At 41.4% G+C, this 18,966-nt stretch overlaps 1 protein-coding gene across 1 annotated transcript in view; it reads right to left on the reverse strand.

Moving 5' to 3' along the window:
- Positions 1-18,966, reverse strand: part of LOC104507225 (tomoregulin-1-like) — a 55,698-nt gene that overhangs the window by 34,301 nt on the left and 2,431 nt on the right. The window contains exons 2-4 of the mRNA XM_010148436.1: positions 18,534-18,643; positions 14,354-14,483; positions 6,077-6,103 (exon numbers count right to left, since the gene is read on the reverse strand). Coding sequence (XP_010146738.1) covers positions 6,077-6,103; positions 14,354-14,483; positions 18,534-18,643 — 267 coding nt within the window. The remainder of the gene's footprint in view (positions 1-6,076; positions 6,104-14,353; positions 14,484-18,533; positions 18,644-18,966) is intronic.

Here is an 18,966-nt window from a genome sequence, read left to right on the forward strand (position 1 = left end):
TGAAAACACAGTAACTCTTCCAAGTTTTAGTTCAGTGTTAATTTTACCTACTGAGAGCAGGATCTCAATGAAAATAAATAGGACTGTTTGAAGCTAAAGTGATACTCAGTGACAAGCCACATGATGGAATCGGCACTTAAAGTCACACATCATTCTAGAGATAGGCTAAAAGACATGATGTTATCTTCTATCCAGGGTGTTAATCACCAAGTTTCTGCAGTCATATTAGAATACATTAAAACAAGTCAGTGGCCTTATTACAAATTAAAATAAAAAATATTCAACGTTCTAAACTGCGTCTGTTTATACCACCCTGACTGTGTGACAATTACTGGATAAGTGTTGTCCCCAGTGAGGGGAAGGAACAGATGGCAGCCTGCTAAAAAGCACATACTGTATATCAATTTATTAATTACTAAATGCAATCTGCTAGACGTTCATCACAAGATACTTTAGCTATTAAATTTCAGAGGGATTACAAATTCAAAACAAATTATTTTAATAATAATTAACTTAGCTATATGTATTGCAAGCATGTTATTTCCTTCGCTTAAAAGCCTGAAATGATTGGGTGCCATCTGTCTAACCACCACTGCATCTTTTTTAATATCAAAAGTGCATTCTGCTTAGGTACACAGATAAACGCTGAACCAAAGGAATAAAAGAATTAATGTTATGGGCATAGTAGGACACTTAGAAACCTTACCCTTGTTGGTTGATTACTAGAGCAAAGAACCTGCCTCTTCTAGGACACTGATTTGTCTCTGAGAAGCTAGCTTGAAAAGTCATTACCATTAGTTAACTCTTTGATGGTGTACGTAACACATGCTGATGGTTTTCAACACATCCTTGCAAAGGCCTGACACACACACAAAGTCAACATCACAGCTGCCATTTGCTGGCAGTATCAAACAGAGACAGTAAGGACTATCTGGAGTGAGAAGAAAAAGGGCTTTTACTTGGAGGGACATGGGAAGACCTTCTCAAAAGTGCTCATTTAACAAAGACAGGGCTTGGGAGCTCAGAAGAAATAAGGTTCTCCTTCAAAAGTTATTGCACTATGCCTGGATGCCAGATGGAAAGTACTACCAAAAAAAGCTTCACGAATAAGTATTACTGCCACATGAAAGCAAGTTATCTTTGTCACCAATACCTTCGACCAAAGAAAAATAAAGGAACCAGATTTGTCTTCATAAAGCTTTCTTTCAAGAATCAGTGTTCCCATCTGCAGTGGGCCAAAACTTCTTCTAATAATGTAGGATGTGACTGTAAATCTGAGCAGAATTTAGACCGATGGCCCCCACTGCCCTTCCAGTTGTCTCACTATTAGTCGGGCAATGTCGTCCTAGGATCTTTTTTAGAATGCTGACATGGACAATGGCTTTAACACGAGACTGAGGTCTTCTGAACATGGAGGCTACTTCAGCTAAATGATAGGACTTCTACCTCACTAGGAGTGTCCTGAGTCCTGGCTCTTTGTAGAGTGAGAGGGCAAGAAGATCACCAAGATGACTGATTCTTTTTAGACCTGCTAGGCTAGTATCAAGTTGTAAACTTGAGGGGAGGGGGGAAAAAAAAAAAAGAAAAAACCCACCCTATTGGCATATAAAAAGCACCTTGAAGAAGAAGTTTTAAAGGCTCATCCTTAGCCACATTCATATAAACCTTCCAAAGTTAATCTTCCTGAGGCTACTTTATTGGATCAGCACAGTTCTTTTTACAGGGAGGACGTGGCAGGTTCCACCAGAAATAAAAATGTGAAGTTCTTGTTAGAAAAAAGGCACTGTTTTATGCAAGCTAGCAATCTACCTCCTTTATGTACACGTGACAGCCTGAGGATAATTTTTTGTGTCCCAGTCTACCATTTGTGGAACTACGTCCAGCAGGTCAAACAGCATTAGCAGGTCAAACAGTGTTGTGATTTACAAATGGCAGAGATGAACAGGGATCTGAGCCTGTAACTTCTCCTTGACTAGTTGTGCTTCAGACTCTAACAGATCACTGTTTAAACAAAGTAGATCAGGAAACAGTTTTATGCCTGTATTCTTCAGAACAGGGAAATTGCAGAATTATTCATATGAGATTACAGAGAGAAGCCCATGTCTTAAATGTAAATCTAAAGGGTCCCACCATCTTCAGCTGTGACCTCAACTAAGCAACTTTTTTAGGTCTGAGTCCCACTCTCTGACATTGATTTCTGTAGGGGTGAAACATAATGGCAGAGTAATTAAGTTTTTGAAATTTCTCTAATTTCTGAATTAACAATCCATACTCGTCTCCCAATTCCACATATGATCAACATCTTGGTTTCATAAGTGTAATTTTTATTACGCTAATTGAAGGTTCAGACTTCTGAAATGAGCAAAATGAGTAATTTGATTACAACTCTGTATTAATACCGTGCCATCAGAGCATAGAAAATGGAAATCGCTTATCCAGAATGTCAGAGGGCAACTAGACAATTGTGTTACCCTTAAAAAATTATACTCCCGCATCTCATTCAGGCATAGTGAAAAAAACTCTCCCACTCTTAATTCTTTTCCTAAAACCTAGCATCTAACAGTAAATATGATTTGGGAGAGAACCTGGGGCAGTAGTTCCATGGTCTTTAGCATTCTGTGGTACGTGACAACTTCTAAGGCAAGACTGTCTGAAATAGTCTTTGAGGAAGAAGACTTTTCGTGGGTTTTTTAATCAGTTCTAAATCTACTTTTTTTGACATAAAAATGAATGCATTTAACATCATACAGTTTGGGAGTAGGAGGGAAAATCTGCATCAAGTCAAGTTTCAGAATCATTAATGAGCTTGTTCTGCGTCTGGAAAACGAAAGAGAACAGTGTGAACCACTAGCAGAAATCTCGGCTGCACGTGAGGCAAGCAGCTAATTTCAGCAGTGAGGACTGTCACAGGCAGAGTTATAGCAACGGAAGAGGACAACTCAGATGCTTTCCCAGTACTTTTCCTTCCCAGTTAAAAATCTAACTGCAAACAGCACATCTCCTGCACAGCAACTGCCATGCTCCCTGAACGGGTAGGAGCAGCTGCACTCATCCACTCCGTGTGTGCAAGCATCGCTGGTGCATACACAATCACGCTAATTGTGTGTTTAAGAAACACAGCAAACACCAATTCTGTGATTAACAGCTGGAAATGTAAATCCTAGGAAGAAACCAGAAATCTCTAAGCTAGCATGTTTGCTCACTTGCGGGTTCTCTCTCACTTATCCTTGTGGTTTTCCACTCCCATTGCTGCGTCCTTGTACCTACAAGCAGTAGCTGTACCTAACCCAAGGGGCACAGAGCTCCTCATGCAACTTGGTGCTCGTTTGTGCACCCTTAGCCAAGGGTATGGTATCAAACGATCAGGCCTGGGTGATTATTATATCTCACCATGTCCTGGCTTTCTCCAGGAAAAACAAACAAATAAACAAAACAGGGAAGACTGGTCCAGGAAGGAGCTGTGCTGTGCTCCATTCAGTCCTGTAGCTGGAATAACCAGGAAGGCAGGACTGTGGCACCACGCAGCTCCCCTACCTCGCAGGTCATCCTCTCCCTGGTTTCCTGTGCTTTCTCCTTGTCTGGATCCCCAACAAGGCAGCTCCATCCTTAATAGGTTCAGCATTCTTTTAGAAGTTTGGTTTTAATTTTAAATTCCCTTAACTTGTAATACATCTTTGATGTTTTCAAATGCCTCCTTATAACATTTTTATAGTTACTTGAATAATGGAACAAAAATAATTCCAAATACAAAAATATTGTGAGTACAAAAGCACTCTTGATTTTTTGGCCAGAGCAGAGTTCAATAATCAAAGCAACAGTGGATTGCTTTCAGACAGAGAAAATTATTCTACATGCTGAAGACTGGCCAGCTGTTCTGCAGAAGTACTACCCAACACACAGTTTAGCGAGGAAGGTGGACAGGGACAGTACTAATTCAATGTGTCACAAATAGTCTAGATGTAGTCAAAAAGAGAAAAAAGCAGCAAGCAGGATTTTCAATTTCTGGTTGCTTAAAATATTTTTTCTATCTAAAATTAAGAACTAAAACCAACTCTTTTCACACTGAGCAGAAACGGGAACACTTCAGTTGGCCCAAAGGCAGTCTGAAGAAAATCAAATAAATGAAGGGCTAATGTCACAAAACTGCTGGAAGAGGTAGTGGGTACGTGGTCCCTCCTTTATTCAATACCCAGGCAGTGCAGATAGTCACTTGGGGCCACAGGACCCAGATCCAATTCCTTCTGCCTGAAGTGAACTGAACTTACATATTCCAGATCCCGAGACAAGGCACTAAACGCTGCTATAAGGTGGCGTTGAAGGACCACCAAATCTCCTCAGATGATGCCATTCTGTTTTGCATAAATAATTAAAATTCACAGGCACACCGAGTCCCAGCTACCAAAGCCCTTCTATAGCATGCATCCACCCAACGGCCAGACTGTCATCTTCCTCCTGCTCCCTTTGTCCCAGGCTCAATGAATATTTCCAGTGAGAATGAACACAACAGCAGTGACCAAGTGAGACCCATTTTGGACCTCTCTTACCAAGAAACAGTGGACCTGGTTCAGCCTCCTGCCCCAAATCAAGCAACAAGTATATTTGAACTTGCATCTTTCAGCTCTTCAGTGAGCAGCCTAATCAACAACGTGCAGTATCTTCTGTCCTACTTCCCTCCAAAGCATTCATGAAATTACCGGGAGAATCCCCACAACTGTCAGTCAGCTGCCAATCTCTTACAGACCAACATAGTAACATTTACAAGGGACTTTAAGGGGGATTTTTGTATCCAATAGGGAAATACTGAAGAAAAAAAAACCAACCAAAACCAACACCATTCAAACATTTCTGAAACTGTTTCAAAAATAAAAGTCAGATGTGGACTAAATTACTGTCATCTGCCTCCTACAAGGAGTGCGTAGCAGTGCCAAGCGCTGGGTTTTTGCAGGGAGCAGCTGTAGTGGAATAAGAGGTTGGGTATGGACAGGGGGAAGGAGAAGCAAAGAGAGCTTCTGGGGAAAGTGCAGGATGCAATCACAGCCAGGAGAGCCTCTGAAAAAAGTCACCACTGAAGGTAACAAGAGGCAGTACTTGGGCAGACAACTGTTCCTTCAGACACTGCTCCCAAAGGAAACAAAGGTGAGAACAGCCAGGTGTTAACAGCAGCTCAGGAATTTACTGATAGCATCTTATTAAAGAGGAGAGAAATGCCTTCCCTTCACTCCATACCTGAAAAAAGAAGATCTAGCTCCTGATTTTGGGAAAGTTAACTGTTGTGTTTAGCCACACAGTGATGCCACTGATGGTTTTCCACAAAAGTACATTTTCATGTACCTATACAAGACTTTCGGTATTTCAAACCTCAGTCCCATCAGTATGAACTACAGCGCTTTCTTAATACGAAGCCTAAAAGCAAGACGGCTTTTCCTGTGACTGTACATATCTATATCTCACATCTTTTTCATTCTATCTGTATTCTTGCTAGTACTATCAAAGATAGAATTAAGATAAATATATATATATACGTATACATTTTTAATCCTTGGGAGGAGGTTAAGGTGTTCAAAGATAAGGACATCTCTGCTAGTACCAGAGAACATACAGCTTTGAAAAGAAACATGTAAAATATGGGGGGAAAAATGGTATCATACAATAATCATTATATATTTTAGGCAACATGGCTGACCAAGGATAAAGTAATAACCGGACATAGTAGGCACTAAGGAAATGAATGCAAGGAAAAAAAATAAAAAGAAAGAAATCTATTGTGAATGGACATTTCCAGGAGCAAAATACAGGTGAAACAGGGATCTAAACGTTACATTATATTGCTGGCAACAAATGAAAAATGATACAGATCAAAGCTGAAAGAACAACATTGGAGAAATGCACGCTACAACCTATTGCTATACAAATTCTGTTCTGAGATTGTCAGGTAACACTGCAACATTAAAAGTTATTTTTAAGTGGTCCTAACTTTTCCTTAATTCACGTGGTATACAGCAACCATGTACATAAACCCAACACACATATAATGAAGAAAGTCTAAAAGGTAGTGTAACTGGGGTTTGGTACTCACCTCCTTCTCCTGACCCAGAGCCATTATCTGAAAAAGAAACAAAGGGGAAGAAAAAAAAAGAAAGCAAATGAAAATATTGCTCCAGGAGCAGCTGTTCAGGAAATTGTCACTCTAAAACCTTATACAGGTGTTACCTTTCATGAGCCAGGTGTAAAAACAAGCATCCCACATAAAGCCTGGCAGCCTTTAATGCAGTTCAAGAAACTCAAGAAACAGTATCATTCAGTACTAAATTGCTTTCTTAGCCTTTTCTCAACTGTTAGAGGTTCAAATTTGTTAAACTCAAGACAGATGAAAAGTACAGAGACTGATTTTTGGAAAAAAAAAAATATATATATATTAACCCTCTGGCCCTGGGAGGGGTACATGAAGGAGCAATAGATAAATCACCTGACTGCAGAAGTAACTCCAGAAGACAACCGGTCCTCAAAGTAAAGTTGCCTTAAGTCATCTAACTACAAAATAGCTCCTCTCAGCTGAGTCAATCACTTCGTGTAAGTATGCTCTAATGACATTGTTATTTCACTGACATTAGACTGACTGGATTAGCATCTGGTGAGTAACAGCTTGTGGCTGCATCCCCTTTGCATTAGCAGTGGAAGCATCAGCAGGACTTGAGCTTCCTCACCACCCCAGGCCAACTAACTCCACTCCAGAGCACTTCGGAGCTGGCTAGGGAATTTGTACGGGGCTGGGCAGCACTCCCCGCAGCAGATCAAAGACAAGCCCTTAAACACACACACAGTCACAAACCTCCCTCCCTCTTCCTTGCTCAAAGGAGGTGGAGAGGAGAGGATGGGATGGCAATTACTGCCAGTGAATTGCTCCCCATCCCCATTAGCTCAGCTTCTCTAGAAGATGAGGAGAGAAGCAGAGCACAGACACTGCTCATCCCACATGTCTCCTTTCATGCTTGTTTTGGTGACGGAAAAGCCAGCTGAATTTATTTTCAAAAATCTGAAAGCCGGGGGAGACCAAACGGAGAGCGGACCGAGGTCCTTACTTCCACATACAAGTCCGTTGTTCACATCAGTGCAAAAGTAAACCCTCCTTTTGCTCAGTTCTCTCCCCCTCTTTTTCTTTAAGCAGTTATATTTCTAAGAATAATTCCCTCTAGTGTGTGGATAAAGTGTGAAATTCCACGCTACTGGGTCATTTCATACATTAAAAATAATCTCCTGTCACACAGAGCATCAGGAATAGCGTGGGGGGTTTTTTCCCTTTGCCTCAGTTTTCCTTTCTTTCCTCCTATACCACTATTTCACATCTAATGGACTGAGCTTAATACCTTACAGAAATGAATGCAAAAACAGAAGAGAGCTTCTTCCATCAATAGTGACCTAGTTTATTGACAAAGCAGACAATCCTATATAAAATGTCACTGTTGAGTCACTGAGAAATATCCCTTATGATGAGGTATTGCTTCATTAAGAAATTTGAAGGACTATAATTTACTTATGAGGTAAGTATATAGGCTTATTTGTAGTGGTGAAATTGTGTTATAAACTGTTATGGGTGAGAGAAGGCTGACATAAAAAAGAGCAAGTTCAGCATCTGATTCATATAAAAAAAAACAAAGGCTAAAATGTCTCAAAGAAACTTGACTTGTTCCATGGTTTTATTTCCAACCCTCACTCCCTGACTGCTTTCCCCAGTGCATTCAGCCCCGGGTTCCAGGCACAGCAGGAGGTGCTTGTGCTGTGTGGCAGGGAGGTACCATCACAGAGATGGTACAACCGGTACCTAGAGAGCCTCGTAAATGATAGAGGTGATGCTCACGCCACCGGTATCTACAGATCATTGGGTTGATATATGTGAAGTCCACAGACAACTCTGTCTCCACTTGGCAGGACATCCTAATAACAGGATAGATCCATTCCTGAACATCTCAAAAAATCATCAACAAAAAAAAAAAAAAGAGCATCATCCTCTTTAACACTTACATCATTTTCAACTTTTCACTGGGAGCTCAATGCTTCCCCTCTGAGACAGGGAACTGTGCTAGGACTCTTGTCTCCAGGGTAACCGTGCTAAAGTAAGCCCATGCTCCTGCTTTTTTTTTGGAGTCTTGGCTACATTTTCCCAAGCAGGTGCTGGTTAAAAAAGTAGCATTTTTTGTGAGCTTACTTGAACAAGCAGCCCTGCTCTTTCCAGGCCCTTCATCAATTCAGGATTTCCAGAAGTGGCCTCCATGAACCAAGACCTGGCAAGAAAGATGCTCAAACAGGTGAGGAAGCTGGGCAGAAGCAGCCTCCCTCCCAGCCACAGGCCAGTAACTAGAGAGCAAGTGACTAACTTCTCCCTTTACTTAAGTCTCCCTTTTCCAAATAGGCTTGCAAAAATATGCTTATACACAAGCGTACAGGTTTCTGCTGTGAACTGCTCTTATCCCTGAAGGAGTTTCTGGATAAAATACATAAAGCAGCACTTGGATCAGACACAGCATCTGAATGCTGCAAGCAGGAGACTACAGCCAGAATCCCTTTCTTTTTTTTGTCTCTGTTCTCTCTGAACGGGAGCCATTTCTTTACCATGGGTCTGCTTTGCACAGAGGCAGAAGGCATACTCCCCAAACCCAAAAGAGCCTGCAGCCTCTCTCATTCAGGAGGGATGGCTTTTAACTCAAAACTAGCATGAAAATTGAACCCGTCTCTTCCCCATCAGGGGCAACAGCTCCAAACTGATAAGTACAAACAGTCCACTGACAAACTGTAAGCAAGCAACCCCTTCCACTTGATTCACACAGGGTAGGTGATCCAGTGGGCACTTCCAGAGCAAACCTATCCAATCCTGTTCACAGACAGGCAGGCAGAGAAATGCCAAAACACTGCACAGTTTTTAGATCTGTGTAAGAAACAGGTGAGCAGCTGTTCAGTCATGGGCAGAACAGAACACCTTTTGACACACTGAAGGTAAAGCTGTACACTGTTCACCAGGAAACAAAGCCAAAAAGTGATATATTTGTGGAATTTAGGTATTGCAAGGCTTAGCTGATAGCCGAGAAGGGATTTCCAGCAACTGAACTTTGGCACCCAAGAGTTATTACACTCTTTATATCCAAGTCCTGGATTTTCCCCTAAAGCTTCTTCGGTACAGCTGGAGTGGTTTTGGTACAAAACCAGTACGTGACACTTATTTGCATTAAGCAGGAATTGGTCTTCCCACACCAGCACTCCAGAAGCTTCCCTGAGCAAGTCCTGGGTAACACCAATTCTTTTATTCAATTATCTTCAGTTAGTCATCATAAGAAACAGAACTGGAAGACAGAAAGGGCAGCTGCTGTCTCAAGTCACAGTTCCCTGTTAGCTAACTATATTCTGCCTGGATTTCCCAATTAACAGAGCTAACAAAGCAGGCCCCTCCACAGTGGGACCGGGCAAGCTCTCTGCAATTTAACCCTGGGTACACAGGAGTGCCTCTATGGAAAGATTGGATAACACTATCAGGAAATTGCTCTGTCTAGTGCCGGTTGTGGATTGGGGTGGTTGTCTTCAGTAGCAAGGAGGGCACTGCTGCGTTGCCTGTTGAGAGGTTTGAAGTCGCTCTTGCCTCAGCACGGTACAGTTCTGCATCAGCTTCCACAGCAGTGCAGACCTCTGACGGCTCCAAACAGCGGTGCGAAAACCAGTGTTTCACAACCAACCCTGAATCGGCACAGCCCATCTCAAGCCACCAGCCAGAGCAGAGGCCAAAGCAAGCTCCAACTTCCCACTGCTGAGAGCAGACCAGAGCTCACACTGCGGCACAACAGCGGTTTGTGAAGGAGTACACCCGCTCAACCACCCCACATTCCCATGGGCGGTGGTGACTCAGCAACGCTCCTGCTAGGTTGATACCCCTACCTTCCAGGAGCAGGGCTGCCTACTGATTACCCTTGGTTTTGATATGCCAGCAGGAGCTTTTGGGGAGGAGTGCTGACAAGCCTAATTGCCAGCAGCTGCGAGGCCTCTGGCTGTTGGAGATAGGCTCTTAACCTCCCCCTTGCCAGCCCCCTTGTAGGTATTGTCCATTTGCCTCGGTATTTTCAGGGGAAAGGCATTTGCTATCACATCATCCTGGTAGCCATTTCCTGCCTAATTATAACATGCAAAAAACCCCAAAAGGACAGGATATTAAATCCTGGCATGTGTTGATGAGGTATGTCTGGGTAAGCCTTGTTCTTTGCTTCCAAAACATTTTCTCCCTAATGACAGAAGGGTGACACTGTGCTGTTGGTAATGCTCCTCGCAGGCTGGACAGGAGTGCTCCAGTGCTGCACTGAGTCTGGGAATGAGGGTCTCAGTCAGCTCCCAGAATGAATGAATCCTTTTTAGAGCAGGTTTTCAGGTTTGTTACGGCTTCTTCTTGTGAGAGCAGAAAGAGTTATTTTCATACTTTCTTAATCTAGAAGTGAGTTGTCTAGGTTTTCTTCCTTAACTCCCTCAAAAGGATTAAATTGAAGTTATTTTATTTCTTTTCAGGAAAACGTGTGCATCTAATTATGCTTCACTGTAAGCCTCAGAAAAAAAACTTTCACTGTAAGAACCTGTGCTTTCAAATTCAGGGTAAGAGTTTGATTACTTCAGAGTGAAGAACACTAAGTTAAAGCCACTCTTCAGAGAATCATTCCTTAAAACTAGCAGAGATACAGTGTTTGTTTCTACTTCTACAAATAGCTATTTTTTTATTTTACTTTAGGAATCCCAATGGAAAGCATTGGACTGTAGCTGCCAAGTATGTACAGCACACTGAGAATCTCTAGGTACAATATATCAAGTACTACATCATTGTGTGCTTACGTTTTCACATGCATATAATATAAATCTGGCAGCAGTAAAAATTGTGTCTCCGTGTGCAGGCTAACAGGAACACACATTCTTAGAAATTAATCGTAAAGGTGTATTTCTTATTTACTAAACAAATTTATTTTAACTAATAAAAGACAATAAATTCACCAACAAAAGAGGGCAGAAGAAATCAAGGGACTTGGTGACATTCCTCAATGCTCTGAGCACCCTGACTGCCCTCTCTACCCGGTCTCTTAAATCTATTTAGCAAGCCAGTTCAGGATAAACTCTGGTAGAGGATAACACGACATGAATGAATTTCAATGTTATGTCACCCTTTATGAACTGATCAAGGTTTCAGGTCAGAGCAAGACCACTGATGCTGAGTACTGGAGTAGGTACTCTCATCTCCCCATGGCTGCATTGTCTCATCTCTGCATTTGGTTCTGGGCTGAACTGCAAACAGGGAACTAACAAGGGTGAGAAATGAAAAGCAAAAGAAAAAGGCTGGGACAATGTTCATAACATAATCTCACAGAGCAAGGAGGAGAAGCTGTGCAAGACGGGAATTACTACCAGCAAGGACTTTGCTTCGCAGCCTTGTTTTTCTGCACGCTGTCACAGACAGAGTGATTGCTTCTTTATGAATGCAGGAGGCCAGGTTAGGTGTAGGTGAAAATTGTATACAGTTTGATTTGACCCATCATTTTGCAAAGGTATATTAAGGTATTAGGCAAAGAGAAAACTAAGGCTGCATTTCACTCCTTTTCCTAGTTTCTCTGTATTTTGCAACATGGAGCTAAATAATTGGCTGAAACCCTCAGACCCTTGTCACCCACAGCTTGTGCCAGGGGTGATTAGGCAGAGAAACACCTCTGTAAATCCAGTATTTTGGAAAAAACCTCCAATTTCCCTTCACTGAAAAATGGGCTTTGACAATGTTAAGACCTGTATGCGCAGTCCTGCAAGCATAAATTCTCTTACCTTTCTCTAAAACACCATTTTTAATGTCAAAACTTGCATTTTGTTCATTCCTAAAGCACCCGTGATGGACCCTTTTTTTATCATTGCTTATTTTAGGATCTTGCAACTCTGACAGCACTTGGACAAAGGAAATGATGCTGTTAAACCAACCATGACCGTAAAAATTTAATCAAAATGTTACCTGCCAAGAAACAGGTCTGACTATATCACTCACTATAGTCTGTTCCAGCACCATAGCTTCAGAGGGTATCAATCCCTAGCAAACGGGAAGTGTTTAATTCATGTATGACACTCAGAAGCCTGACGTACTTTAAATACCAAATAGTTGTTGCAACATAACGGGGGAACTTTGCCCTATTGTCTCAGGTGCATCCTGCCAGGATGAAGCTTTGCTGCACAAAAGCGAAACTCTGAGAGGAAACCAGTGATTTGATACCAAGTTCCCACTGATGTCCCAGAACAAAGCCATTTCATAGAAAATTCGGAAGCACTCAGGAAAATGAGTGGGGTTCTGGAAGGGATTTTTGAATTTGGGCGTTTGATTCTCAACGTGATATGTGTTACAGATCAAGAGTACAAATGTACTGACTTCTCAGTGACCAGAGCACGGACAGGTTCCCGAGGATGGCTTTTATCATCCAATATTTTCAAATCAGCCGGAGCACCTCAGACACTCAGGGTGGCAGGTACCGTTCTGTCAGAGCCCCGCTGATGCGTTTTAAATTGCACTGGTGTAAATGCAGCCTGAGTCGCATCCTCAGGTTTGGAAATGTGTTCTCAATACTTCCTGGTCAATTGTGTCTTGGCACATCTTGATCACTACGTGCCAAAACTTATGCTGCACTTCCTGGGTTTTATGTAGGACTTAAAGAAAAGGTGAGGGAAGTTAAAAAAAATAATTCCCAGACTAGCTGAGTAACATAGCAATTAGCTGCCAGCAAACTGAGGCTGAGAAGAATCAACTTGTCATTTTGAAATGCCTTTTTCTTAGGGGAGTAGAATGCATACAAAAATAATCACTTTTTTCTTGTTCCCAAAACATTATCCTAGCATTTTGTTTTAGTGAGGGAAAGAAACTTTCATGTTGTGAGTCTGTTTCTTAAAATAATTTGGGCATGAAATTAAAAAAATAAATTACTTATCCTCAGTTCAAACCTTCATACTCCGTTGGTGTTGTTATAGGAATATGTGAGTGTTCCAAAACTGTAATGCTTTTTTTTTCCTATTTCTGCAGCATTTAGAGATAACTTAGAGGTGGGAGAATGAGAAGAAAGGTAGATTCAGACACCTGCCTGAGGTATGCTGGAATTAAGCAGCTGAGCAGGGCCCAAAACACAGGTTTCCTTCAGTTCTACGACCAATGTCATAGATTGTTTTGGACCTTGGTAAACAGCCCCAAATCTCAGTACAGCTCTCTGCTGCAGTCGAAGGCATTAGAGCATCTTGTGTAAAACACAGCCATGCTGCATTTCAATGAGGTGGCTCTGGGACTGACAGCAACAGTGAGGAACTTGGCCTAGGTACACTGCCCAAATATTGTCCCTAATGTCCAGATAGGATCTTTCAGCTGCCAGGGAGTTCCAGGCTGCTACCTCTAGACTGTCATCAATAACAGGACAGACCACGTCAAACTGGCTAGGGGTGTGCACCTGGTCTGTAATCGTGCTTTTGGCTGCCATACAGATTTAACCTTGCTTAAGCTAATCCGAGTAACTATTGTGTATCAAAAGATGGGGGATGCCCCACAACTTACATTTTTGTGTGTGTGGTATTTATGAAACAAAGAATGCAGCTTTTAATGCTACTGAGTCATTTAATTTAATTCTGAGAGAGCCAGCCATGTGTCTGGTCTCACCAGATTTGGGTCTGTCTAGAGGTACAGAAGACCTCTGATGGCTAAATCTGCTGTGTTTAAGAGCATGTTGCAGTATTCAAGACAGAGAAAACCTGTCCCATGTATCTTAAGGGTGTGGAAAATCTGTGTCTTAAGTGTGTGGAAAGACAGAAAAGGGCCATCCATTAGAAATGTGAGGTACAATGATTTTGTAAGAGCTATGCATACCTTCACTGCAACCATCCAAAGTGAGATTAGCCAAAGATGATGCCTTGGATACAGGTAGAGTGGCAGTCAGGATAGTCAGTGTCAGTTGCTGGATGTCACACTAATTCTGTACATCAAAAAAGATGTGTCCTAAAGAAATGACTAATTCAGAGTCTGCTCCGAATTTGTTGTAAGCTTTGATGAATATTAAAGCTCCTCTATGCATGCAACAGAAGTATTCACAAACTATTTTCTCAGATAAAGTATTTCTACTTTTCAGGTTTGTTTATTAACCTGTTAGCGTATCAGAAGATACATGAGATTTCTTTTCTGTAATTATATTCCATTGCTGAAGAGGACTTGGGGTTTCCACATTATCTCATTTAGGTAAAGCATGAAAATCAAAATCTCTGGAATTAAGGGCAAAACTATAGAGCTAACCATATAACGTCATTCATTAGTCACACAAAGTGATCTTTTACATACCAGAATAACAAGGTCCTCTTGATACCACCGTTATCTCTTTCTGATGCTTGCAAGCAGCTCTCCTGAGGAAGCATTCATTTTGGTAAGTGTCTCCATTTGATCCACAAACCGGAATATAGTTTGTGTGACACTGAAAAAGAAATTATAAAGTCAGTCAGTCATATAAAATCATGTGATTAATCTCAACTGCATATTAATATACAGGAAGATAGTTGTGTAAATATGAGTTACTAGCAGTAACTTATAACCCTGCTCACTAAAGGAAGATATAAAATATATTAGTTTTTCAATATCACTATATGTATTCCTTTCAGAGCACTGAAATAATAGTCCAACTCCATATGGGCTGAACATAAGAATTCGGTAGGAAAGATTATAAGAACAAAATAAATACAGTGGGACTCAGTAATGGCTAGAGGGAATATGACAAGCATCTAGAAGTATTTGAAGGATAAACACACTGAGAAAGGAGAAAACTTCTTCAATATAACACAAGAATGTATGGCTAGGCACAGTGGGATGAAACTGAGAAAAGGAAAATTTAAGGTGAAGAGTGCTTAAGGGGAGATTTGTTAATTTTTTGATCACAGAGAGATCTTTCAGGGGAGGTGAAAAACAATCACCATCCCCATTAAGTTAATGAGCACCATGAGTCTGTTTTACTTGGTCAACAACTACAATCATGCTTTCGTATCACTATACCACAAAATGTTGAGCTTAAAGTCAGTAGCATTGGTACATTTGATAAAAAGAAGGGAAGGAAGGAAAATTTATCATTTAGAATGGCTTTGGCAGGAGCAGCCTTTATTTTTCTATTTTCTTACATTCTAAGCAAGATGGATTATATACCCCTTGTGTGTATAATGTGTATTAAAACTCTGGGAAACACACTGAGACCATCAATCTGCCTAATACCTGCAAGTGCTGCACTGCAAAATCTGAAGCCCTCTTTGCTGTGTGGAAAAGGAGATGTTGCCCTGTTTGGGGCTGCAATGGTAACTGTAATTCCAGACACCTTTTGTATCTTTAAAACTCTTAAGGCAAAAAAGCCCAAACAAAAGCAATGAAGAATGACACAGACTAGCTACCAAATTTCTTATTCGTATAAAGTATGTGATTAAACTGGTATAGTACAACCACTGAGAGTTCACATGAAAATAGCAGCATTAGAGTCTAGACAGTCTCTGCCACACAGTTTCTTTGTGCTTGGGCATACACAAACCTCAAAATACTCAATTTTTAAAACATAATTTTGAAGGGAATTATCCCTCTTTTTTCATCCTGCCTCAGATGACCAACTGAGAATGAACTAAGCATACATGGACAGAAATAAATCATGCTGCCAGCCCTAAAATTATTTCTAACTGTTTTGTAATGCTTTCCCATAGTGAGTAGCTCTCAGACATTCAACCACAACCATCAGTCCTGTCATATCTCACACTAAACACTCACTTCTAGGGAATAATTAAACAGGCGACTCTTGGGGGGAACAATACTTTCCAATAGGTAATTCTCTATTCAATCCTAAAAAGTCGCTCTGTGATGGTTTAAAGATACAGGTTTCTGTCCTGAGGATAGAAAATGAGAGGCAAAGCGATTCCCTTTTTTACAGTTTGGTAAAACTTTTGCAATTTGGTGCAGTGCAGAGAAAAGTTCTCATGCAAATGTCCTTTAGGAATAGGGTTGTTTTCTTGTGAGGAAATCCTCTAATAGCTTGAATGACCAAAAGAGAGAGCATCTCTCCATAGACGGGATCTGCTCCGCGCAGCATCCTGTGGGAAAATCCATCCAGGCTCCATCCAATGCTGCATGACTGCAGGGTGCCCAGTATCTGAAGAGATCTTTTTCCTATTCTGTCTTAATAAAGCAGTTACCTTACTAAACCATTTTTTGTTGAGCCTTTCTTACTGAGATTGAAAAAGAGCTCCATGACAGTGCTCCCACCTCACCTCCCAATGCCAGTCCATAACACACTCATCAGGTGTTGATCAGTTTTTAATTTGGGTTTTGTAAAATGTCATCCAAATTACAGCAAAAGGCCTTTCCAAAAATCCGGTGAACACGTGTTATCCTCCACCTCCATTCTAATCAAAAGGAAGTTATCCTTTTTCCTGGCTAGGCCAGCAGAAAGCCAGGATATCATTAAGGTCATTGTAAGCAGAGCAAAACTGAGTCCTTCAGCACCTCTCCTGCAGCCTAATTTGCAAATTTGGCTGAGAGGACTTAAACTTCAGTATCTCATTTTATGTTAGATGACTTGGCAAAGACAGAGAAAGCCTACAAGGTGTTCAGAGAGATCATGGCCAGCAGAACTCTTGCTGCCATGACATTATAGCTGTTTCAGTGGCAACACTGAAATTTGGCACCCAGTCATCTCCAAAGGGGATCCTAGGAGGATGAACTAGGACTCATTAATATTTAAAGTTTTAGAAGACCAAACAGTTAAGAAATGCTGCCAGGTCAGGAGTGGTAGCAGATAAAGAGGAGAAAGAAGGAGCAGAGATGCCTGGAAGGGAACTGAAATCTCTGTGCATTTTCCTGAATCTGAGGGATGGTTTGTGCCAGCCTTGGCCTTAGTTCAAGGGTGGCTGTGAATAGCCGTGCCCCTCCGAGGTGATGCTACTTGCAGCTGAATAATTAAGGTTGAGAGTTACAGGAAGAATTCAACCTGCTCTGTCTGAAAAATACAATACCTTCTCCTCATGCTTAGACCTCTTTCCTTGGAGTAGTGGATTAATTTTTTAAAAAGTACAGGTAAGCTTATGATTAGTCTAAAAATAATATTGGTTTTAAAAACGAGTTCTTCAAGAAAAAATACCAGCTTGTCACACAGGCCAGTTTCTTTTTCAGTCCTCATGACCTGGATATTAGGAAGTAGGAAAATTTACTATCTACGGAAGACAAATAAAACCTTTGCTTAGCCTAAGATTGAATTTCCTTTCCTTTCTTCTAATCATTATTGGGCTTTGATTTTATTATTTTTTGTAAATAAAAGTTACAGCTAGAGTGAAGGCTGATGAATAAGCTTCTTTTCATGAAATTATTCTCTCCCTTTAAAAGGCACTCAGATCCCATTGTTCTTATGGGATGTAAGCTGCAGGATACCCCCAGCATAGGTGCCTATGTGAACAGCACCTCCTCAAAAGCCAGCTCTAAAACACTGGAATCCAAAACCAGTGTAAGATCACATACACTGTTGCTATTCTGGTTCTCCTTGATTTATTATTTATTGGAAACAGAACACAAGATTATTTTAAAAACACTGAAGGATAGCCCACTTCAGGGTTGGTTGATAAGACTGCCACCTCTTGCAGTTTTTCCATCTCATAATATTTGATATGTTTGTCCTGGCTATGAACTGTAAAAAAGAAAGAACTTCAGTATTCTCTTCTATCTAAAAAGTAAGGGGTGGGAGGGGAGGAAGGATTGCCACCATAGTTATAAAAACTGTAAACGAAAGTTTCAAAAACCAAGGAAGCAAATTTAACTTGCTATTTACTACTTTTTAGAAGTTCTGGGGATCTTTTAAAATCAAATTTCCATACACACTTTTTTAATTTCCTGAGTGTGACTAATGCACTATTTTCATTCATAAACTTTATGATCACTAGTGATCCTGTTATTATCTGGTTTTTAAAACACCTTAAGATCTTTCAGGGTCAAATGTACCACATTTGGCCACTAGCAGATTAGGAAAAAATCCTCCAAATACTGACATTAGACTAAGTAACCCACAATAAGTACTGCCTTTAATTTATAAAGCTTCATCTGGTGTGCATGACCACGCTTGGCTGCCCTGCTCTGGGTCACCTCACCTCCCGTCTCGGGGCAGGATGAGGCAAGGTAGGGAGGCAGAGAGTGGGTTTCACCTGGTCCCCACTTCTGCTCATGTGGGTCTGGGGGGCTGTGGGTGCCTGGCATGTGGTGGCCCCCTGTTCTTCTCCATAGTTCTGTGCTGCTGGCTGGCTTACCAAAACAATGAGGGGAGCAACCTGAGTGCACCCTGGTAAGGTTCAGTCACATACCATCCCAATCAGTGCCATTAAAAAAGAAGCTTATGATTAAAGGTTTACAGATGCCTGCTGATAAGTGGGATTTTAAAAGTGGCGAATCTACGGATACTTCAATACACCTGAAAGATTGGTCAGAAATGGAAAACAAAAAGGTCATCAGCCCTTACCTGGAACTGACACGCACATTTCAAGCCATCGCCCTCTTCCTTGCACACTCCTCCATATTTACATGACGATTCATCACACACTCTAACGTCAGATTCCCTTACATTTAACTCTGCAAAGAAAATAGAGAAAGGAGACAGAAAAGAAAGTGTAAGATGAGTTTTTCTGGGGACTGCCTCATCCTTAAAGCCACTGAGAACCCACTCTTGCCTTATCCCCATATAGAAATTAAAGGAAATAAGTCAGAGGTGTTCCCCGGCCTGCCCTGCGCCAGCTCCATCCTGCTCCCCAGGGGCAGGCCCTGCTCCCCAGAGGCAACTTTGTGTGGTTGGCACAGCGGCTGTGGCTACACAGGGCTTCACCACGCAAACAGATACAGGGCATGTGCATGTTTACGCTGCCCAAATTCCCTTCCAGGTGTCCATTGCCAGGAAT

Source organism: Eurypyga helias, unplaced genomic scaffold (assembly GCF_000690775.1).
Source record: "Eurypyga helias isolate BGI_N326 unplaced genomic scaffold, ASM69077v1 scaffold5893, whole genome shotgun sequence".
In the NCBI taxonomy this organism is placed as follows: domain Eukaryota; kingdom Metazoa; phylum Chordata; class Aves; order Eurypygiformes; family Eurypygidae; genus Eurypyga; species Eurypyga helias.